Here is a 24,766-nt window from a genome sequence, read left to right on the forward strand (position 1 = left end):
AGTAATCTCCGGATGATTATAGTAATCTAGACTGAAACTGATTACCAATGTCTGACGTGAAGTAGACAGAGCAGTCTCCACCAAATGGGGTTCCGATTCCATATCACGTCTATAAAATATAATATACTGTATCCACGGAGCGAGTAACTTGAAGGTCATATGTAGGTCAAGGTTTGTGGTTTGTAGGGTTTACCACAGGTATCTGAATTTTAATCAATAAATAGATAAACATGTAAATAGAAAAAAAAACTCCATCTATATATATAAATATTTATGTATAGATTATTTTCTATTTATATCTATTTATTGATAAAATTCAGGTACTATGGTCTTTGATGATCAGCTCTTCGATCAGTCTGTTGGAATTCTCATGGGTACGAATCGTGCTCCTTTCTTAGTTGACCTGTTTTTACTAGCTGCAATAATGAAGCCCTTTCCTATTTTTTTTTTTGGGGGGGGGGGAGGGGGCGGGGCCTACAACTCCTTAGGATCTCCGTAATGGTGCAAATGCGGGAATGATTCACTCCCGCAATATTTTCGATCATTCTAAACATTTGCTGACTTTCTTTACGTAAATATAATGATATTCTATGTTTCTTCTTAGTCAATATATAAATTTACAACCTGCAACTTACGATTTGTGAGGCTCTATTCTACCGCTTTCAACAATTTCGATATATTCCAATTTCTCGAATCATATTTGTGCGCCATGTTTGATGACTGAAGTTTCAACTTCCGATTGTCAAGTTATTTGGATATGCCATATAAGGTGGTATTTACATCAATGGACAAGTGCGGAGAAGAAAACTATTCCGTCGGTATTAAAAAGATTTAGATTCAATATCAAGTTGAAAAACGAACAACAGAGTGTAAATTATTTCTGCAACCATATGGTCTTCCTATCTTTGTCGGAGTATATTGTTTCAACTTCAGTTGGACATTCAAAAAATAATTAATGTACAATTAAATTTTTAATTCATGAATGTAGTTATTTTTGTTCTGTGTATTTATTGAATACTTATATAAGTTGTGGTCTACAGATATACATTGTGTGCACTTCCCATGTTCAGGGCTTGCACATTATTATTTCACCAAGCTGCCATTGTTTTTAGTGCTTCTGTGTACAAAGAGAGTGAAGAACAAAATTGGGCGATTTAAAATAAAATTGAGAAGTTTTAATCCACTTTAAACATCAGAAACAATAAGTTACGTATACAAAGTGTCACAAATCTTTATAATCACGTTTCCATCTTTACACACAGTTCTAAGTGTCATCGTTTTAAAAATCCAAAGAACCTCAGGATCCGTTCCCTCCATGTGGTCCTCCGTCTCGCCACCACATGGGGTTCCTCGGCAGGAGACAGCTCGGTGGTGCAGGGGAACCTATACTGGAGAGAATTTGGTTTCACTGGTTTGGTCTCTTTTTGAGTGATCCTGGGTAATCCTTGATCACGAGGTTCCGGAACGAGTTTGAATGTTTCTATACTGGATAAAAATAACTTCCGTGGAATAAATTTAGGTATTTTGAGAGCTGGTTTTAGTGCAGACAGAAATTTAGTTTTGTCTAATTTACTTCTTATCTCCATGGTCTTCTCCTTAAGCTCTTTTAGAATAGGAATCATTAGGCAAGCATGTTTTTTCTGCCATTCATATTCCTTTTCGCGCTGTAACTCTGGATCTGAATTATTCTCAGCCTTTTCTACAACGAGGCTCTTTTCAATCGTAACTACAGAGTGTAGTTTCAGGACTGTTGATTCCGAAACATCCTTTGGTTTTGTGTCCAGTTCTTCATCACTGCATTTTGGTTCCACCGTCCTTAATGTGTCTCTCTTATCTACTCTTTCTGTGCTTGTCTCCAATGCATTACTTTTGATTTCCGTCGTTGTATATAACTGAGTGAAATACGTGTCATTTACCCATGACGGCAAAAATGAGCAAGTATTTGCATTGGCTGCTTTGAGATTTTCAATTCTTGAGATCGTGTCTCTGATTCTGTCATGGGGAATAAAATCAGGACTTGGTTCACTTCCTAAAAACATGTCGTTTTGAAATTCCATTTTTATTATCACAAGAATGTAGATATATGTACTGACTCCGAGCAAGCGTTTGTTTTGGTTTGGTGGTAAGGAAGTGTATTATGACGTATTATACATCGTGTGGATTATGACGTTTTATACATTGTTACGTTCATAAACTGTGACGTGGTCATGGTGTGATCTACATTGTGAAATCTTTTGTAGACAAGTTAGATGTAATAAAAAAAAATCTTTAGGCTTAAAATATTGTTTCATTATGAATAATTCAAATATCGAAAACAGTGACTCAAGTTTTATTCTTCTCACTCGTTGTTAACACAACAAACAAGCATTCAAAAACAATATTCACGCGTGCACAAGTAATTCATATAAATATATATCACAAAGTGAATCTCGGATCAAATCTAATAATGCATGTTCAAACCTTTTTGATTGTAATGCGTTTAAGCGTTTTAGGTCAAAAGATGATTTTCTTTTGCGTCTGTTGACTGTAGATGGTTCATTATTATGAGCCAGAGAATAAAGCTCAGAGTCGTCAGTGGGTAGGGCCTGGGTCCCCGAGGCCAAAGAAGTTCAAGACGCAACAATCTGCTGGCAAGGTGATGACCACAGTATTTTTGGACGCAAAAGATGTTATTATGTTAGACTTTTTACCCAAGAGAAGTACAACAATTACAGATAGTTTTACAAAATTCTTTACGATTGGGGGTGGGTTATCCTCTGTCCTTAAGACAATATTTTATTTTAAATAAGCGGTCAAACTAACACACACACACACACACACACACACACATATATATATATATATATATATATATATATATATATATATACACGCAAACACACACAAACACACGCAGTTTCTGTAATTATTTTGCTATTGGACGGGAGTGTACACTGGACTACTTCATATTATGGGTTACCATTTACTACATACCGGTCTTAATTCTGGTATTGAATAAATTACAGTTGAGCTACATAATAAATGTGCTATTATTTTACAGGGATGTACGAGTACAGACAGGTCATCAGATCCAGGACATGCTGTTGTCATGTTCATTCAATGGCTACAAATGCTTTGCAGAGTACGTCAATTGATCTTTGTCAAGTTTTATATAAATGGCATGGTGTTCAGTTGTAGTTGTATAATTCAATTTTTCTTTGACTTATTTAATCAAAAAGGTTAAAAAATCAAAAAAATTAGTTAAAGACCAGAACATAAAAAAATGATCTTTACAGTTTAGCAATACACATTTATAAATTACTCCAGTTCAATAAAAGGATGTATTCTTGTCACCATTCAGACAAAGTTAGATGACAATCGCCGTACATGTATACGCTTGTATTTTCTTTAGTTACGAACTGTATGGGTCACGGAGCCATATTACCCGTCTCCTACTTACAGTTGTAACAGTGGACGCTAAAATGCAGTCTGGGAAACTTTAATTTTAGGCTGGGTACTATATTTTGAATTTTAGGCTGGGAACTATATTTTGGTGAATCAACGGTGTAGTAAAATATCCCTTTTTGAAAAACTTGAATGTAACTGACTTTATGTCTCCAGTAAAGCAAAATCAAAGCAAGAAAAGATTTTCTAATCAACGAGAATAATTTGTAACTAACGAAAGTAAGATACTTGTAATATATATACTAAAGTTGCATGATACTTTGGAAGTTCCTACCCCTCTTGGGAACAATTTATATATCTGTACAGCCCTATTTTTTCTTCTTCTTTTTAATGCGAAAATAATTTTTTTAATGACCCGATACTATTATCTATCATATTACATCAATTTTTTGGGCCATTAATATATATATATATATATATATATATATATATATATATATATATATATATATAAGCAGTAGAACTATATCAGAAATAACTATTAATGAGTAAAATCAATTAATCAGAGGAAATTCGGTCTACCATCTATATCTTACTGAGTTTGCCAATGTTTATCAGTTCAGCTATACAAACAGACATAACTGTCTTCATACATAGATATTATGCTGCAAATTAAGATAAAATTTGTAAAGAATCACATGTATATAATTCATATCTGCTTTAATGGAATTTCAAAGTCCACTGGTATGAAAAGTGTGACCTTGAAATGACCTTAACATAAAAACAAGAACAGCGACACCCACTTTTCTGCGTGTCAATGATTACAAACAACATTCTATAGTTGTTGCAGACAAAATATGATATTGCATCACGTCTAATGAATAGAAGAAGAATCCATCCTTAATGAAATACTTTTTTTTTTAAATTACATTAAAGTTTTGAAATATGAAAATTGACATTATTGTCAAAATTTCTTTTTCTGAATTTCAGCAACTTCACATTAGTGAACACTCCTGAATATGGAAACTGTTTCTCAATACAATCTGAAGGATTTGTTACCAAAAATGCTGGTCCCAAATCAGGTTAATTACGTTTATGTTAACCCAATACTAACCAATCATTTATAAATAAAGCTAAAATAGGGAATGGTCATGTGACTATGTAGTGTATTACACCGAGATGGAGACAGTCCAGCCATTTTTAAAAAAAAAAAATAAGTTTTGGAGTATCTGTGGAGACGCACAAAGATTCTGTTATTTCGAATGATATCAAAACATTACAGGGCTGACGATGATGTTGTACACAGAAAATGACGAATATCTGCCAGGGATCAGTCAGGGGTACGGCATGCGTCTACAGATCCACAAACAGGGCACCTTTCCAATACCGGACCAAGAGGGAATTTTTATTTCATCGTCGTACGAAACACATATAGGATTACGTTTGGTAAGCCTCAAACCCTAAAAGTAAAAGAAATCAAGAAATGTTTTAGAAACATGTACCCCTCCCGTGTAGCAATATGAAAATGATCAACTTTAAATTTAGAATGTCGTTAGTATATTGAAAAATATTGGTTACTAGTATCTGCTAGTCGGGGGTAACCACGGTACTAAGTTTGGTCTCTCAAGACACAGCAGATATTTTCAAATAACCAGTCATGACCTTTGACCTTGAAAACCAATAAAATCATATACTCTTTAGACTGAACCTGTGTACCAACTTTAATGTCTGCCATTAAATATTTACAAGATATTGCGCGGACAAAACCTTCCTATATATCCAGAGTAGTTTGACCCTTGACTTTTGACCATGCGACCTCAAAACCATTAAGGTCATCTACTTCGTAAGTGGAACCAGTGTATCAAGTTTGAGGTCTGTCAAGCAAAGGATTTTTAAGATATTAACAGACAATATATTACTATGTCCAGTTTAACTAATGACCTTGTAACCTCAAAGTCAACAGGAGACATCTACATCTTAGGAGAGACCATTAGAATAAGTTTGACATCTGTCCAGCTAGTGTTCTCAAAATATTGAGCATACAATATCTTTCTATGTCCAACTTGACCTTTGAACTTGTGACTTGAAAATGAAAAAGGATAATCTATTGCGTGGAACCAGTGTACCAAGTTTGTTGTATGTCAAGCAGAGGGTTCTGAAGATATTGAGTGGACAATACTTGGTCTGCCGACCGAATGACCGACATGCCTTCTTTTCAGGGAGGAGCGAAAACAACACTCGTGTAATAGCATGACTGTACCAATCTCTACCCAGTTATCGTTCCTTACACTCACTTACACCTCTGCCAACGTCTCAAGGGTTTTACAAGATTTTTGTAAAATGGCACGTAGGCTCAAATAAAGTATGGTTTTGACTTCAGTTACAAAAATATACGTAAATAAATAAATATTGAGCAGATGTCAAGTCTTTTTTGTGACACAAGAAGCATTGATTTGGGTTGACAAGTGGATATTGGGTAGTTCTATTGCACCAGGCCTATACATAGATACATGAAGAACATATAGTAATGGAAAAAAATCTACAAATAGTTGCTTGTCCTACACTTTCCCGATATTTTATAAAATAGTTCTTAGTTTTATTAGCTTTTTAAAAAAAGTGGATTTACATGTGGAATAACATTGCTTATTTTGAAACGTTAACAGAGGTGTAAGTTAGAGCAAGGAACGACAACTCTGGCTAGAGATTGTGACTATACATGTACCAGTCACTACGATTGCGAAATGTTCTATATCACAAAACCTATGTCTTGTTTGTAGGATGTCATTTAAATTTCGAAATAAACAATATATCATCATTCTAAATGGAATATTATTAGTAGTATCTATATATATAGTATTTTTATACTACTATGTAGAAGGACATTACAAGAGTTACGCCTCCCCATAGAGATTGTGATGACGGTGTTGAGCTTAAAAGACAGCACAGAATGGAATATTCCAGAACAGTCAGTCATTAAAGCTATTGTGGACAATTTAATCTGTTTCTTTTTCTCCGTATCTCATTTCCAAGATATCGTTTTATTTTTAAATGAAACATATTCTATTAATGAATTGAAAAGGACAAGGCAATAAGCATAGCCTATATGTTGGTCCTCTCCCAAACGTTTTATATAACAAGTATTAAAAGTTCAGAGACATACTCCAGAAATGTCACATAATATAATTATCAAATTTCGAGTTTTTGAAAAGTAAACTTCAATAAAAATCTGATGGAAGCTAGAATTTGACAAATTGATTTTCCGTGCAGGTATGCCGCATAATATGTGAACAGTCGGCCATGTTGCAGGATTGTGGATGTTATGCTCATGAGTATAAGGAATTTTATTACTTTTCCAACAGTACATTCCAAAATCAATGGTGCAAGACACAAAACGGTACAGAGTCTAATAAATCTATTTATTGTCAGTTTCAGATATTCATTACAGTATAAGAGTGTTAAATAAAGCAAATTTAAAGTAGATTTTATAAATTGCTATCATAATTTTACTTCTAATCATCAGACTTTTTGTTTGTATCCTTATAAGCTACTTGAAGATCACGTGACTGCGCCGGATATACACTGTATGTGTAGGCCCATAGCCCTACAGAGCTTACAGTAATCTCAACTCTCAGAGAGGATGCCCCTTTACGTTTTGTTTTACGTTACAGCAGTAACCATCTTCAGAGGATAATTTTGATGTTTAATTCATTTTCAGATATAAAATGCATCAGTAGAGTTCGACGGGATTACAAATTACAGAAGAGGTTCTGTAGCTGTTTAAACCCTTGCAGGTGGGGGTACTTTCTTCATTACACTTCATTACATATTCATTAAGGCGTATTTTAATCAAGCGGAGTTTTCCATTAATGTGTAAAGGGACTGTCTAGGGTAATCCCGTACATTTTTACACCCAGGTCCAGAAAAGATAACGAGTACTCAGTGTTTAGAAATAATTATATTCTGTTGTAATTGAACATGTATAAAATAACATGATTTAGATATGAAGCATGATCATATTAAATCCAAGGGAGTGTGATAATTACCGTTATAGTTAAATTTAGCCCCTGTGTCCGAAATATACAAATCTGCTACTGCTACTAATTACTGCTATACTCAATACCGTTCTCAATCTGCGTTCAACAGGTATATATATAGATATAACAATTCCCGGCCGGGATCAACAGACCCGGACGGGCGTAACCAGGGCGGGTGCAACCCGGACGGCCGCAACCCGGTCGGGATATACACAAAAGGGCAATAACTCAATAATACAATCAAGGAAATGCATAAAGAGGGTAAAATAGACTATAAATAAAACCTATAATTAAGTGAGCAATATGTAAAACCATCACACTCCCCCTTCCTTAAGATCTAATGTGGAATCCACATTAGTCACAATGAAATCATTACCTAGATCTTTATTAACATAAAATATCATAGAATGAAAATAAATAATTGAAATAACAACATCTGTCAAAACAACAATAATAAATCATGAATAATACACACGCATTCAATATCAAATCAACTACTAGGTCCATATAATTAATGAAAAATGTCACTCCTCGAAAAGGGTGTCCCTCTCCCGAAGTTTCTTAAGTTCACTCTCGAGCTCCCTGTTCTTCTTTTCCAGTTGACGCCTAAGGTTTCTCTCCCGCTCCAGTTCCATGTTGTTTCCAGTCTCGAGTCTTCTTTTCACTAGCTCCCTCGCTCTACCCAATGTGTCCATACCATTGCAAAGCCACATGAGGCATGCATGCAACTCCTCTGTGCTTCCGGTCTCTGGTAGATTTGGCAAACAAAGAGACGGTAAATTACACCAAGTAGTCTGTGTTCCTGTGGTATGGTGGTGTGGAGGTTCTCGAGCCTGATATTCTTGGAGGGTTAATTTCCTCTTCTTGACTTCTTCTCTTTTCTCCTCTGGGGCTGGTTCCTGTAGGTCCGTTAAAGTGCCTGCTGTAGAGGACTCCTTCCCCTGAGTTTCCTGCGGAACTTGTACACCTGCTGCCCCATTCATAGTTGTTCCCCTGAAGATATACAATCCAGGGTCCAAATAACCCTTACTCTCCCTCTGGATCACCTCGCACTTAGCGAGTATAAACTCCCCTGTATCAGTGTTGTTTTCATGGATTCTCCTTATGTGGGTCCGCATGTCCGACTTTCTTCGGCACTCAGCATTGCAACCATGTACAGAACATATGTATTTGGTGGTGGACATTTTGTGTCGCTCCTCCCAGTGACGTGTGAATTTGGATTTGGAGGGAAACTTTGTCCCTTTACATCCGATGATTGGACATTCCATTCCAGATGGGTCATAAAGGATCTCGATATATTCTGTTTGGCATTGTCCTAGAACAGCATTTACTTCGTTCAGGTCAGCAAATAAGTCCAGAAAGTCTTCCATCTAAAATGGAATTTTTAAAATAAATCCTTAGTTAATGAATATCAACATGTGTCAAACATTGCAAACATGAGAAGAACAAGGTCGTGAAGGCTGATGAAAATTTCTCACTGAGGATATACAAAAAAAGAACCCCACAAATTCTGAAATAGAAAACCCCCATGAATTTTGTAGAAATTAAATCGCTTGATATTGAAATTTGGTGGGGTTTTTTTTTTTTTTTTTTTCTTTGGAAAAATGCTAATTGATTACAAAACGTAGAAAATCTCACAATTTTAATTTTATAAATATACTGAATTTTGATTTGAATGGGTTTAGTCTTTATGCTACAAAAGCTTGAAATCGGAAGAAATATTTGGGAAAATCTCTTTAAAAAAAATATATGAAGTCCTAATCTTAATGAAAGGTGAATATAACGAACACTGATCAATCTCATAATTCCTATAAGGAATACAAAATAGAGAGTTATGCAAATACGGACCACAGGGCATACCGGAGTTGTAATCAGGTGCTTAGGAACAGTGAGCAACCTTTGTCGATCGGTCACACCTGCCGTGAGTCCTATATCTTGGTCAGGTAATCGGAGTAATCCGTAGTCAAATTAGTCAAATTTTTTTTTTTTTTTGGTTTTCGAGCGCAGTGGTGTATGTGTTGGACATTTTCACTATTTCATTCATTACATGAAATCGGAAAGTTTGAATATCACTCAAATTGTAATCTCTGTTGTAACACTGGTAATTTTACGATCATTTATTTTTAATTCTTTAACATCATTTATCATACAATGTGAGTAGAATTAGTTTTACTGAAAACCCTCCAGACGGAATTTAGTAAAATTGTGCTTCTTCAGAGAATTGATTCATACATAAATGAAAACAACTTTGTTTACGTGTAAGATAAATGTCAGCAACCAACACATTGTGAATGTCAGTGTGAATGTATTTTAGAAATGCCAATGTCTTCTGTGATAGAGGAACATTTAGTATACCCTTAAATGTTTGCCTGGGTGGTGTTTACGTAGATTGGTTACTTGAAGCATCTCGCGAGCCAAATGTCCGATTCGCTTACTCTCATCTGTAATATCATTTTTTTTAAGTGATAGCCATTTCCTCAATAAAGCAGTGCAGTTGTAAAAATGAATCTTGATAGAGGGCGAAACCCTCTCACGGCCCGAAGGGCCGTGAGAGCGCAGCTCTCCCTATAGGTAACACGTATATACATGTTTAAAAGGAAAATATAGAAAACTAATGAAATGGAACTTGAAAATTTTGGTCCCAATGGCGTCGATTCGAATACTATCGCTTGGACATGTATTTCTCCATTTTGAATCTCGTGTACCCAAGTTCACGTTATTCCGAGATGTTACATAAAATCCATAAAAGCATGTAAATCTTATTTTCTTAGTCATATATAATTACTCCTCGATTTAAAACTCGAATTGGCGGATCGCCGATTTTCGTGTAAGCCCCGCCCACCATGACGACGGTAACTAGCCCGACATTAAACGCATAAACAACATGGCGCGGATCATGTCGTTAAAGGACATACCAGACGATTTTTCCGCATCATACATGTTACATACACCGTCCCTTCGGCAAAAACAACGGGCTGTCGCGTTTATGAAGGATTCCTATGTTAAATCAGTCAAATTATATGCACAAGAACGCGAAAATATGCTAATAAAAGCCGAAGTATATCGGAGTCAGAGGAAAACGGAGGACCCACACAAGATCAACATTGATGTCAACTTTGATGGGAAGATCATAACTGACTGCAGACACTGGATCAGGATGAATCTCAGATGGTTGGCCATTGACAAAATGCTGATAATTGAAAAAAGGAACACATTAAAAAACATCCAATTTATCTTTTAAATATTGTAACAATTAAATCATCCAATTTTATAATAATAAAAATGATGACTAAACAATATGATGAAATCAAGAAAGCGGTGGGACATTATACATTAAATAAAGGGTATGTGCATATGTAGCAGGGTTGGGCGGTTAAAACCGCCCCCCGTTTTAACCGTCCCGATCAATACTCCCTAAGTGGTCAATACTGGTCAATTGAGATTTAAACTGACCATTTTCCTATTTTTGTACATTTTTTGCAAAGATAAATTAAGTCTTTTCATTATAATATATGGATCAATTGGTTATCAATAATTTTCATTAGATAATTAGATGTAATTTCATAAGTTTAATATATTTGGTTTGCTGAAGCTGTGATCATAATATCTTCAGAACTATAAAAGAGGGTCACATATAGCATAACTAGACAATAGGAGACAGACCTGCTTATACATGTACCTGAACAGATTAAGAATAACAGGTAGCTGGACATTAAATAAACACAGTGATTTAATATGAATTGGGTGACAGGTGCTCTAGATAAACAATGTGTTGCAATGTACAGAGCAGGAGATGTACCAGAGCACAGGAAACAAGGTTGACAGGTGTTAATTAGCATACTCTGGGACCAGAGAGGACCAGTGTACATGTTATTGTTATGAAAACATCACCAACACACCCCCTCAAATGTTTATTTAACAGTTAAATGAAGATTTGAAACAATAGATAGTTCTTGATAAACTAAAGAATTTGAACAGAAATAGAAAACACTTCCCCCATCATACTATCCCAATCTAACAGAGTCATTTACATTATTTATTTAATATTATGACTTGCAAGTATATTATAAACTGATAGTGCATGTTATGAATTACAGTATTTACCATAATGATGGCCACTGAAACATTTAAAATAACCAACAACACAGACTATAATGACCAAAGAATTTTCAATCAACCAGTATTGACCATTATTGAGCGGTTTTAACCAGTATTGACCACCGGCCCGGTCAATACTCATATTGACCACTTTTTTGCCAACCCTGATATGTAGTGCAATTTGCTAAAACAGAATTCTGGTTGGCATCATTGTAGAATATGTATACATGTTTCAGTATCCGTGTTATATGATTATAGAATACCTGAATCTACTGTCACAGTGATTGTGTACATGTATAGTACTTAAGTCTTAAAGGGACTGATTCAAGATTTTCCTCATAATTTTATTTTTCACAAGTTTTAGTGATCAAATTCTACTGTCTAATATGTTTAAAAGGTTTCACAAAAAATTCAGGTTATACATGACAGAAGCTTAAAATAAAAACAAAATGAATACCAATAGAATGGTTATTTTGCCAAAATTTTGATCCCCCTGTTAAAATCCTGGATCCTTCCATGCTATATTTAGTCATCAGATCAGGTCGTATTTAACTGCATGAGTTTGCATAAATATGTATAACATAATCACTAATATTTTGATATACCTACCTATTCATTTGCAGTTCATATTACCTAGCACTTTACATGTAACTGTGCATGACAAAAAACTTGTATTTACACGAGTCATCATGCAGTGATGATGCAGTCGACCTGCACGGGCACCAGATCTGCAGCTAGGCCTATGTCCCCTTTGTACTTTCTATTTACGAGTTTAATAATATTTTAATGAGCGTTACAAGTATCGGTGAGCACATTACCTTTGAACACACATATAAATGTTTCGCTTTCCCTCTTTCTTTGAGTATATCTTCATTTAACTGATAATGGGGACGACCACACAAGCGTATCCACCTCTTCGCTTTTTCCAAGTTTCTTCCAGGTTTTGGAAAAGGAATGAACACTATCCCTCCTTGAAGCCGATCTGGGTATCTGCTATCAGTGTTACAAGTGCCCCAACAGCAACGTTTCACCATAATTGCGTTGTCATAAACCAATGTAAACAATCCGATAAAATGTCGAATTTTCGCTTGTTGTCGGGCAAAATGGCGGCGCGTCCTTAGCTTCAGAAAGCGCGTGTAAATGGAGCTCTCTGATTGGCTAATGCTCCCGTCACTCAAAAATTCGGCGATCCGATATCGTTACAACGTTTCATATGTTTGTGTATTTGCTAAACACCGACGCTGAATATGACGTCACAATGCACTGTTTACATCAGTTGCATAACGTTTCCCGAGTTCAATGAATAGGCGGATCAAAAATGTCTAAATAGGGTCTGTAAGTCTCGTTTGGTTTCACTTTCGGTTTTACTACTTCCGGGTACAACAACGTGTGGAATATATACAGTCGTAACAGAGAGTCGGTGCTAATATGTAATTTGGTGTATTGTTAAGCGATCGGCTGCATACATGAGACTGGGAAAACTCTGCCATGTAGTTTATTTAAGTTCCTAGTCGATGCTACAGTAAGGAAGCGGTGGATACAAAGATGTAGGTACGTAATATTATCATAATTCAACGAATAATCATGTCAAATTAACACACGTGTGTATAAACTGACAGAATATACTGGACGTGTTGTTTAGATAAATCAGAGGGGGAGTAGGCCTACAAAAGATTTTGACAGACGAACTGATAAAAATAAAATAATGGGAAAAGAAATTACATGTACTAAAATTTCATAAATGGGGGGGGGGGGGGTGGTGGTAAAGTTTCTCTTCGTTTATTGATTTCAACATTTATCAACATATTTTACTACATAATTCCCTTTTGCCTGAAAAGGGGAAGGGACACTAATTTATTGTATCAATATAGAAAAAATAACCTTGCTAGGAAAAGGTTGACAGGATACCCTTGATACTACTTGCCTTTATATAGGTTCCTGCATGATTAAATATTGTATTGTGTTTCAAGAGAACTGGCATATATCTTTATTGTATAATTATATAAAAGTGACACATGGCCTTGATAAGAATGATTGTAACACTCATATCCTGTGCTTATTTCAGAAACTATAACTTACATTTGTTGTGTAGTGAGCCATTTTAAGTCAATAAAAACATCAATTTATGGTATATTACTTTTTTTCATAGATACAAAGTTACGAAACCTGCTGAAGCAGAATCATTTGCTTCAAACGTACATGTAGGAACCGAAGTTGATACTGCTACCAATATATCTGTACCAGACAACAATGATACAGCATCAAACCCTCAACATTTAAAAAGGTACAGTGTACGATACAAGTATTGTCAATACCAGATATTAGTACATCAAACCAGGAAGTTACAGTGGTTGTTAAGTTTAGTGTCAGGTGGTTTTCTGTATTTTCTTCATTCTCATTTCAGTGTTATCTAAATTTATATGCACACCAAATTTTATAATGGTATTGTTTTTGTTCTGATAGCTTCCCTTGAAGACTAGGATGTTGTAAACTTGCAGTGAGAAATATACCTGCATAATTAAAGGAAACCATCCATGACCATTGGGAACATCATAATTGAAAGACCCTGGAAAGGTATGTTTTAGCGGTTCTTTAAGGAAAAATGAACAATGCACTTTCTATACACTGACTAGTTATCAGATTTCACAATATTCAATTACCTAGTAATTTTTTTTTGGGGGGGGGGGGGAGGTATAAATGTTGCTGTATACACCATTTTGTGTGAATATTTTTTAATATATTCATGAAATTTTGTTTGAAGGGATCATGAACACTGTTGGGAGTGTCCATTCAACTGAAATATCAAAGCCAGAAGAATTGAAGATTGCAATGGATGCAACAGAAGAGACCTAATATGAGCAAATTGATATGAATAGTCAGTCTTTCGCTTACAGTAATTACAAGAGTCGCCACAAAGGAAAGACTTTAATATGTATTACACCTAATGCAGCTCATTTCCAATTGTGTATGCTGGATACAAATCTGATTTGGCAATTGTGAACCATTGTGGCATTTTAGAGAAGTTGCAAGTTGGTGATATATTCCTGGCGGACAAAGGATTTTGTATATTTGACAAACTTCCAAATGACATGACATTTAATATCCCATTCTTTCTTACAAATAAATCCCACTTCTCAAAAGAGGATCACAACTTTGCTATAAAATTTCCAGATGCAGAATCCATGTTGAATGGGAAAATGAGAGAATATTTTTTTTTTAAAAATTCCTCAGCCATATTCTGTCATAGTATAGATATTGATCTGACAAAATATTTCAGCTTTGTGTGGCCCATGTGGTTTTGTAGGTTCCCCTTTTGAAGGAGATTGCAGATAAATCCTACAAATTTATTAGATTAATTGCATGTATATATATGCTCATACCTGCCACATTGAATTTTTAAAGTTAAAAGTAATGAATATCATATTTATGCAATATAACTTTTCTACATATTTATATAAATATAAAGCCTTTTATATTCATATGAAGCCTTTTGGAACGTCTCCATCAGAATGAAATATTCTCGAGAGGGACGTTAAACAATTTACAATCAAACATAAAGCCTTTTGTTCTCCTGAAGGTTTTCAAATCTGCATTATTAAAAAAGAAGTAAAATCCATTGTTTTTAGTGAATGCATGTAATTCAATGATTTTCGTAAAGCTGGACACTGTGTCTATACAAATTTTGGTTCATCTAAAATAAAAAAAACTCTGTCTATAATGTTTATTCAATAAATATACATGTAATTACATAACTTTGATAGATGCACCACTGATATCATAATAAAGTATATGTACATGTGGTTATGTGTGTGTGTTCTAGACTGCAAAAATACTTTATTATTATAATTAAACTCTATCACGCTTAAAAAGTTGACCATAATACATCTTTGTCAATGTATTTGAGTGTCACTAGGAATCCACACTAGCAAATCACAGCATTGGGTGTCTTTCAGGTGTTGTTGTCCTTGAATCTGATGCCAATATTCATATTTTGTTTTAATGGGCAGCGAACCATCTCTTACATCACATTCTAAAATGGCAATTGTCATTACATGTATTGATAAAATATACATGATTTACAAGTGGTCGGATTAGTGGTGAAAGTATTATACTGCAATATGCATACTTCTTTTGACATAGATGTACTGCAGTATTCAAAACTTGATGCAAGTAAAGTTTATAAAGAACATTAGCAGTTCAATATCACAATGAAGTCGAAGTAGTATTTGTATTTCATTCATAAAATGTTACTTCAAAGTTATAATAAACTTGGATACATCCATAATAATATATATGAATACATATATGTACAGCTAATGTACATGTATTAGGTACACATAATTGTTCAATCTATAATGCTGACTTACTAAGAGGGAAATCCCAACATTTGCACAGGCCTCTTTAATTGTCATTGTTCGAGCTGAAAATGGGCACTTAGCCTCAATTAAGAATTTCAGGGGTTGCTGAAAATGGCCTACTGCCCTTCGGAATGAGGATGCAGTTAATTCCTCCATTGTTGTTGTGACCTTTGACTGTGCCGACTTTGGATGTTTTATCCAACTACTGGCGTATTTTACATTGAACAGTTTTATTTGCCTTCTTATATCTGAAAAATTCCAATATATCTACATGTAAAAATTTTATTTTCACAGTTTGAACCCATTTATTACTTACTTTGGGTATAGATAAGTTTATTCCAATTTGGGCCCAGAGGGCATAACAGCAAGACAGTTTATAAAGAAAGAAATTTCTAAAAAGAAAGAAAGTTTACAACATATAATCTAATAATTATTATAATCATAATAAATATAGATCCAAACATGTATTGACATTATTTTATCTTTAAATTGTGTACCTGCCTTTGAAAAGTTGCTGCCATATGAAGATCGACACTTATACTGCCCCACTATGGGCATACTGGCATCAGACATCCACATTAATGATGACTGCACAATACACAACACCTTTATCCTCAGATTCAAGGCATATCTATAAAATAATTTTCAAATATTAAACAATCAACCCATCTGTGATGTAACTGATATAGATATTTACATTTAATGAGCTTTGTATATTGAATATGTATACAACTGTACACTGCAGGTACGTACATGTAGTATCGTTGCCCCCCCCCCCCCCCCCCCCCCCCCCCCCCCCCCCCCCTCCCCCCCTTCTGATCGTACAAAGCAAGTTTTATGCATAATCCGTTTTTATTTTCAATTGGAATGATTTGGGAATATAAAAACGTATCGTACATCTCATTGCGCTTTTACCAACCTGCTCTTTATCTGCAAGACGTACCTTCGTCGATGCTTGTACACTGCATGCACTGGCGGTTATTACACGTAATTCGTCAAACACGAAGCGAAGAATCCTCGACCACTCCACTAATGCTTCAATTCCCATGTTTATCTCGTTAAACTTCCACATAATCGATTGATAACGCTATATCTAACGTATACCACTCTCTACACAGTGCAATCTGAGATGTTGATGTACCCGGAAGTTAATAATCTCGCTAATTCTCGGCAATCACATGACGAGACTTACAGACCCTATTTAGAATACTTTGATTGAGCTCCGTCCTCACACGTTAGGTGCTAATATTTCGGGATATTTTTTGTCTTGTTATGGATCTAAATACTAATGCCAATATGTTTTGCTTCGCCCTCAAACACGGTCACGCCGTAAGACATATTAATTACATTATAGTACGTCTATTTTAATGACTGGAAATTTCGATAGAAATGACAGTAGAATGTGAATATAAGAAATTTCATTTAAGGACATGAAATGCAACCCTTCACGCCGGCACACTTCCTGGAGCAGTCAATACGTGTATTATATAAAGACCTTGATAAAAGTTCACCGCGTGTGTAACAAAATATGATTTGTATCTCAGAGTACAGAAGAGTTTACCAAAGGGAAATTACTATTGGATAATCCAGAATTTAATTATTCTTGTATAAGTGATTGTATAGTAATGCCTGTAATATCGTGGAAGAAATACGCAACTTCTGAGATATCAACTCTTTTACGATGAAGGTACGTTCAGTATTATGTGGAACATTTGGGTGGGTACAAGATGTATACATATAATATGTTGTACGGTGTGACCGTTAAGACGAGCGAAGCCCATTAACATCTTGCAAAGACTTGTAGACATTTTATCCGCCTCTTTATTTAACGCGGGAATTATCATGCGGTGGATGTAAACAGTTACATCGTGACGTCATATTAGCTGCAATTTTCTTCTTCTTTCAAACCAAGCAAACACAAAACGTTTGAAGCTTTGAGAAATCTTGACTGGAATTTAAAAACGTTTATGGTACTTTCTAAACAATCTAATAAATTTAATTACGGGATTGTCAATTAAGTATACCGCAGTGACGGCGACATTTTTCCAGAAGCATTATGGGTGATACTCATCTTTTTTCAACTGATAAAGAGCAAATCACGTGACTCATATGTGTAATCATTGGAGCGAGCTCGTCGCGTCGCTTAGCGACGCGAGCTTCGCTCGCTATTATAAACTAGCTATGTAAATAAGGATAAAAGTTATAAAAGCGTACATTTTATTCATATCAGCCGTTGGTGTTCATTAAACTGACCTTATCAAGGATCATATTTGTTTGAATAAGGCCATTAAATTAAATATGAAATTAATTTTGATTTCCTCTTCTGCACGAGTGATACTTTAATCAAAGAAAGATGGTGATTATCGATTTTTGTTTGAGCTATTTTATTATCAAATACTCATACACTTACTAAATTTGTGTGTCCCAGTAGTTTGGGTAGCTGCATGATGTCTGATAATCATCCTTTAGGCAATATATGATGGCAGCGATAAGCATTTGTACCCACCGCGTGTGGACGAAAGTATGTTTTGCGTCTCACTGTGCGTAAGAGTTCCACAAAGGGAAAGAACTATTGGGAAGCTTGGAAATTGCGTAATGCTCATTGTAAGTGGATCATCAAAAACACGTTAACATTTGTTTAGGGTTGTCTTCTTTTTTATCTCAGGTCTGATATTAACACTGTTTGCGCCTTCTCAAAATATAACCGGGAACTAGACGTAGCCTTGATGCTCTTGCTCTTTCTTGGTATATTCAAATCAATATTAACAAATTTCCTTTTTATTCCAGGGAGAAAAAATATTCCTTGTTTCCAAGTAGCCGACAGTGGCCAACAACTGAATATGCTGTGAGAATTCATGTATTTAAGGCTAACCGTTCCTCGGTCTTCAAAGTTTAATCTTTCTCAGAGAGAACTGGTCTAAATTCTGCTAATTCTATTTTTACTGTGGTATCCCATGATATGTCGATGTTGCAGCATAATTATTCATACAACATTGTATAAAAATAAAAATCAACTATATAAAACAAAGGTTCCACAAAACTTCACAACATGGGCATTTTGAGCTTACAGTGACCTCATGAAAGGTGAAGATAACGAACAGTGATCAATCCCACAACGCCCATTAGCAATGCAAAGTAGAGAGTCGGACAAACACGGACCCCTGGACACACCAGAGGTGGGATAATGTGCTCAGGGGGAGCAAGCATCCCCGTCGGCCTGTCACACCTGTTGTGAGCCCTATATCTTGATCAGGTAAACGGAGTCACCTGTAGTCAAATCAGTGTACCAAGAACGGCCTAATAATCGGTATGAAACATGTCAGACAGCATTTGACCTAATGATAGGTTGTATTGGCAAACTAGATCGTTACATGTATAGCGACCATAGAATTTGCGAAATGCTGACTTTAGACTGTTGGAACCCCTGCACCATCAACTTGTTTGTCAGTAGCCTGTTTCGATTTAAAAACTGACCATAAACAGAACAAGCTCTTGTGTACCGAATCAGTTGAGAGATATAAACATCATATGCAGGTGATAATGGAATATTGCTATATAAATATGGGAAGTTGACGATGGAGAAGCTGAAATCATTCCGTTTGTCATAAAGTTGAGTTGTTAGTTTGCCGTTAATATCTACTTTCAATAAAATATCTAAGTACGAAGCAGAAGTGGACGACCATGTGGTGTCTTTTATTTCGAGTTCACTGGGATATATTGAATCGACACATGTTGTATTGCTTGTAAGAGTTATGAGATTGATCACTGTTCGTTATCTTCACCTTTCATATGAATGAAATTTTTATATCCTAGTGTAAAATAAGATATTTGCTCAAGTTATCGGTCCTACCAGTCTTGGTAAAACCGGATGAGGAATATGGATAGGACGGATTAACATACACGCGAACAATGAGACAAAACCTTTTTAAACTAAAAACAAGTTTCAACTCCCAATGATTACATGCACATAACTACACAATTAATGAAAGACGAGTCTATCTTTCAGAACACTCTGTTGCAAGGACTGTGTGAACATTTCCCTTTGAAATGTCTACTGTTGACAAGCATAACAGATCCACGGTTATTGAGGTAAATAACTGTTTGACGGTTATTGTACCTTAATTCTTTAGATATGCAAGACCTTTATTCCACGCTGCCCCATTCAAACACAGTATATGCTGCTGATTTGTTGTTGTTGTTTTACAGTTTGAATTTTCTTAAAGTAACGATATACTTTGAAGATCTGAATTATGAACATCTGGAAGAGGAACCGGAAATAACGGTAATGAACATACATCATTAATAACGGTAATGAACATACATCATTGAGCTAAATTGAATAATTCAGTAAAAGTTTGTAGCTTTGTTCTTGACGATGTTTGTTATGTCACAAAGATTGTTGTACTATATCAAAATTGTTATTTGTTTAAAATTCAAAACAAGTTTAATTAAAATCACGATTCTAAAAATCTAAGAATACAAATAGCAATCAAGAAGCAATCTTCAGCATGGGAGGTAAATAAACTGCTGAGTTTTTCTAATGACAGTAAATTGTTTCACAGATTATCAACACTGCAATGCTTATCAATTGTCATGAATGAAAACTCAATGTCCGCCAAAAGTTACTCCACTAAAAATTATATGTATACCAATGAGCTAGAAAAGCGCCAAAATTTAAACCCGCGGAAAAAACAGCTATGGTACTAGTATGCAAAATCAAAACCTAAATCATAGTAACATGCGGACTGTTCCTGTTGCTCTGTAACCCTGCTGCATAACAAATTATTTTGTATTTCAAATACAAAACCTACCTTTTTGAACACGTTGAACTTGCTCTAGTAAATTCCATGTTTCTGTATATTTTCAGACGGCTCAGTTTGCCTCCGACGTGGGCGGTGCCATTGGCTTGTGGATTGGGCTGTCTATTTTGGCTATATTTGAAGTGGTCCAGTTCTTCATTGAACTCTGTGCATACGGTGTATATTTATGTGGAAATACCGAAAAAAAGAACCATGTAAATCAGACCAGGAATGATCGAAAGCCTACCGGAAATTTAAAAAATAACCAAGAACAGTATTGGTCTTACTAAATACAGAAATGATCGAAAGCCTACCGGAAATTAAAAAAATAACCAAGAACAGTGTTGGTTTTACTAAATACAGGAATGATCGAATGCCTACCGGAAATCAAAAAAAAAAATAACCAAGAACAGTCTTGGTCTCTAATACTAAATACAGAATCGAGGGTTCTTTATAATTGATATCATATGCTGGATTAAAAAGAACCAAGGATCAAGACAGTGTGATATTCGTCAGGAACGCGTATTTCACTACCTTGTATACCTCCTTCTGAATAACACACGGGTTAGGTTGGCTTCTTGTGCTTGTTTCAGTCGTACAATGCTTGACTGACAACCTCAGGAACGCGTATTTCACTTCCTTGTATACCTCCTTCTGAATAACACACGGGTTAGGTTGGCTTCTTGTGCTTGTTTCAGTTGTACAGTGCTTGCCTGAAAACCTCAGGAACGCGTATTTCACTACCTTGTATACCTCCTTCTGAATAACACACGGGTTAGGTTGGCTTCTTGTGCTTGTTTCAGTCGTACAATGCTTGACTGACAACCTCAGGAACGCGTATTTCACTACCTTGTATACCTCCTTCTGAATAACACACGGGTTAGGTTGGCTTCTTGTGCTTGTTTCAGTCGTACAATGCTTGACTGACAACCTCAAGAACGCGTATTTCACTTCCTTGTATACCTCCTTCTGAATAACACACGGGTTAGGTTGGCTTCTTGTGCTTGTTTCAGTCGTACAATGCTTGACTGACAACCTCAAGAACGCGTATTTCACTTCCTTGTATACCTCCTTCTGAATAACACACGGGTTAGGTTGGCTTCTTGTGCTTGTTTCAGTTGTACAGTGCTTGACTGACAACCTCAGGAACGCGTATTTCACTTCCTTGTATACCTCCTTCTGAATAACACACGGGTTAGGTTGGCTTCTTGTGCTTGTTTCAGTTGTACAATGCTTGACTGACAACCTCAGGAACGCGTATTTCACTTCCTTGTATACCTCCTTCTGAATAACACACGGGTTAGGTTGGCTTCTTGTGCTTGTTTCAGTTGTACAATGCTTGACTGACAACCTCAGGAACGCGTATTTCACTTCCTTGTATACCTCCTTCTGAATAACACACGGGTTAGGTTGGCTTCTTGTGCTTGTTTCAGTTGTACAATGCTTGACTGACAACCTCAGGAACGCGTATTTCACTTCCTTGTATACCTCCTTCTGAATAACACACGGGTTAGGTTGGCTTCTTGTGCTTGTTTCAGTTGTACAATGCTTGACTGACAACCTCAGGAACGCGTATTTCACTTCCTTGTATACCTCCTTCTGAATAACACACGGGTTAGGTTGGCTTCTTGTGCTTGTTTCAGTTGTACAGTGCTTGCCAGACAATGGTTTCCTTCATCTTTCTTCTTGCACCTGTAGTTTTGCATAGTCGTCGATAGTTTTCTGTTTCTAACTTTCTGAAGAGACACGACAAGCGAAGAAGCATTGCAAAAGACTATCCCTAGCATTGGTAGTGAGCGTGAGGTACATGTGTTCTTACTAATGACATTTCCTAGCATTGGTAGTGAGCCTGAGGTACGTATGTTCTTACTAATGACTATCCCTAACATTGGTAGTGAGCCTGAGGTACGTGTGTTCTTACTAATAACTATCCCTAGCATTGGTAGTGAGCCTGGGGTACGTATGTTCATACTAATGAATATCCCTAACATTGGTAGTGAGCCTGGGGTACGTGTGTTCTTACTAATGACTATCCCTAGCATAAGTAGTGAGCCTGAGGTACATGTGTTCTTACTAATGAAAGGTGAAGATAACGAACAGTGATCAATCTCATAACTCCTATAAGCAATACAAAGGAGATAGTTGGGCAAACACGGACCCTGGACACACCAGGGGTGGGATCAGGTACCTACAAGGAGTACGCATCCCCTGTCGAGGATCTGAGTTTGGACAAGTTTTGTCATTTATAAGATCGAATATACTTGTAGCTTTCTGGAGAGAAATGTTCTCATGTTTCTGAAATTGGCTTGTCAATTTCAAAATATCCAGCTTCAGAGTACTCGTATGTAGAATCAGAATGGTGTTTAATGAAATACTTTTTGATACCTTTGTGATCACCAAATGTGAATATTTCCGAGTGTTTGTGATGTCAAAAAGCTCAGCCTTTCATGTGTTGTCAGAAATGTTTAAAAACCCGTACATTTTAATGCAGCTGATGTTGAAGATATTTTGTGATTTCTTTACTAAAATTCTTTGGCAATTTTTGAGAATCCAAATTTGATAACAAATAGTTTCACATATATTGAGGCACAATTCCTTCACTACTACAGGGCCTTAGTAAAACATTTATCGAGTGCTGCAATGTATCTTTGTAAGGGTTTTGTGAAGTTCTGGAATCCAGCATAGGTAGGGTCACTCAATTTCATTCGTCCTTTTGAATGGGATATTGAATGCACATAAAACTGAAACGTGATTTTGAAAAATTTCGTCTTTTGAAAGGGAACTTCGACCATAAGTTGGGTTACCAAATGTGGTTTTTCTAAAAAAAACAGTTGTATTAATGATCATACGAAAACAATGCTGTTAAAGCTTTGTTAGGTCCAGTATATATTTTTTATCTAACCTATCTAATTTTGTCATCGCGTATGGTTTACTAAACAGAGAAGGATAGGTGGTACACATTTTTGTTTTAACGTGTCTAATTGTCAAATTAAATTTTTTAACTTGTCTAATATGAGATTATAATATTTCTCTAAATACACTTTATCTATTCTGTCAACATGTCACAGTATGTTACGGTATTCATTTCATATTTAGCCCATCGTATGTTATGTTAGAAATGAAATGAATGAAACAAGTGCTATCAAAACTGAATTTTCATGTAAATATCCTAAACATTTTGAATGAACTGATATTTTATCACAAAACATGTACGTATTGGGTATGTGAATATATAGTTGTGCTATGAAGTTTGAACATATACATAACATGCATGAATTTATTTCTGTAGCTAAAGGTTATTATTCATCTATGAATTATTTTGAATTTCAACAACATTACATATAAAAAGCTTAAGATCACCAAATTATCGCCAATCTACCTTCATTTAACGTCACATAATGTTGTATTTTCTTCACGTTTGAAAAATGTGCTCCTTGTTCCACATAAGATTGACAAATGTTTACCTTGCTTGTGATAACCAAAACTCCTTTCAAACATCCGTTTGTTCACGCATTCGTAAAGAGGGCGATGGTACGATGACCACCACCGTAGTATCATGCCATCGCCATCATATCATTGTATCATCGCCATCGTACCATCTTCTCATCGTATCATATCATTGTATCATCGCCATCGTACTAACTTGTCATTGCATCATAAAGGTGATAGTACCATTAAAAGGTGAAGATAACAAAATGTGATCAATCTCATAATTCCTAAAGGAATACAAAATAAAGAGTCGGGCAAACGTGGATCCCTGCATATACCAGAGGTGGAATTAGGTGTTTAGGCGGAGTAAGTATCCCATGTCGACCGGTCCCATCCGCCATGGGCTCTATGTCTTATCTGTACCAAGAAGCACATGGCAGCAATAGAATTCCATAAGATATAAGCAAAAATGATAAATAACCATCAAGGAATTTACTTTTACTGCTGTGAGTGGGTTAAGAGTGTATTCGAAAATCGCAATTTATACTTGCACAAATATTTACCGAATACACTGTAGCTCTTCTTCATGTAAAACTTATACGGTACAAATTTTGATGCAACAGATGCGCATTTCGCCAAATAATGTCTCTTCAGTGATGCTCAA

At 35.7% G+C, this 24,766-nt stretch overlaps 3 protein-coding genes and 1 long non-coding RNA gene across 6 annotated transcripts in view; 2 read left to right on the forward strand and 2 right to left on the reverse strand.

The window, feature by feature from the left end:
* The window catches only part of LOC125668993 (acid-sensing ion channel 1-like), a 38,115-nt gene extending 16,812 nt beyond the window's left edge, over positions 1–21,303 (forward strand). Inside the window, exons 6-15 of the mRNA XM_056161366.1 lie at positions 3,041–3,121; positions 4,375–4,466; positions 4,667–4,830; positions 6,260–6,349; positions 6,652–6,778; positions 7,100–7,175; positions 18,662–18,719; positions 19,881–19,963; positions 20,081–20,156; positions 20,742–21,303. Of these exons, the coding sequence (XP_056017341.1) occupies positions 3,041–3,121; positions 4,375–4,466; positions 4,667–4,830; positions 6,260–6,349; positions 6,652–6,778; positions 7,100–7,175; positions 18,662–18,719; positions 19,881–19,963; positions 20,081–20,156; positions 20,742–20,963 (1,069 nt within the window). The 3' untranslated portion in view covers positions 20,964–21,303. The remainder of the gene's footprint in view (positions 1–3,040; positions 3,122–4,374; positions 4,467–4,666; positions 4,831–6,259; positions 6,350–6,651; positions 6,779–7,099; positions 7,176–18,661; positions 18,720–19,880; positions 19,964–20,080; positions 20,157–20,741) is intronic.
* LOC125655080 (uncharacterized) lies at positions 7,321–12,645 on the reverse strand. 2 transcript variants are annotated; one of them, XM_056162560.1, is made up of 3 exons: positions 12,335–12,474; positions 10,511–10,608; positions 7,321–8,788 (listed from the first exon to the last, which is right to left on the reverse strand). In XM_056162560.1, exon 3 carries the CDS (start codon positions 8,786–8,788, stop codon positions 7,943–7,945), a length of 846 nt encoding a protein of 281 aa, XP_056018535.1. In that variant the 5' UTR covers positions 10,511–10,608; positions 12,335–12,474; the 3' UTR covers positions 7,321–7,942. The 2 variants fall into 2 exon arrangements, with proteins under 2 accessions (XP_056018535.1, XP_056018534.1); XM_056162559.1 differs by lacking the exon at positions 10,511–10,608 and having other exon boundaries at positions 12,335–12,645.
* LOC130054108 (uncharacterized) lies at positions 12,844–15,316 on the forward strand. Its single transcript, XR_008802380.1, has 4 exons — positions 12,844–13,067; positions 13,666–13,800; positions 13,980–14,090; positions 14,278–15,316. It is a non-coding gene; the product is annotated as an uncharacterized LOC130054108 (long non-coding RNA).
* On the reverse strand, positions 15,224–17,070 carry LOC130054107 (uncharacterized). Of its 2 annotated transcripts, none has more exons than XM_056162561.1 (4): positions 16,818–17,070; positions 16,372–16,505; positions 15,884–16,122; positions 15,224–15,546 (listed from the first exon to the last, which is right to left on the reverse strand). In XM_056162561.1, the coding sequence occupies exons 2-4, from the start codon at positions 16,451–16,453 to the stop codon at positions 15,535–15,537; spliced, it is 333 nt and encodes a 110-aa protein (XP_056018536.1). In that variant the 5' UTR covers positions 16,454–16,505; positions 16,818–17,070; the 3' UTR covers positions 15,224–15,534. The 2 variants fall into 2 exon arrangements, with proteins under 2 accessions (XP_056018536.1, XP_056018537.1); XM_056162562.1 differs by having other exon boundaries at positions 16,794–17,070.
* Positions 21,304–24,766: the final 3,463 nt, after the last annotated feature.

Source organism: Ostrea edulis, chromosome 4 (assembly GCF_947568905.1).
Source record: "Ostrea edulis chromosome 4, xbOstEdul1.1, whole genome shotgun sequence".
NCBI lineage: Eukaryota > Metazoa > Mollusca > Bivalvia > Ostreida > Ostreidae > Ostrea > Ostrea edulis.

What these genes read in the sequence shown, in the direction of transcription:
- LOC125655080 (XM_056162559.1), bottom strand. Translation starts at nt 12,550, where the DNA reads ATGGTGAAACGTTGCTGTTGGGGCACTTGTAACACTGATAGCAGATAC. An exon ending in ATTTATATGTGTGTTCAAAG is followed by an intron (nt 8,789 to 12,334) that starts GTAATGTGCTCA and finishes ATTCCATTTTAG; the next exon opens with ATGGAAGACTTTCTGGACTT.
- LOC130054107 (XM_056162561.1), bottom strand. Translation starts at nt 16,453, where the DNA reads ATGTGGATGTCTGATGCCAGTATGCCCATAGTGGGGCAGTATAAGTGT. An exon ending in CAGCAACTTTTCAAAGGCAG is followed by an intron (nt 16,123 to 16,371) that starts GTACACAATTTA and finishes GGAATTTTTCAG; the next exon opens with ATATAAGAAGGCAAATAAAA.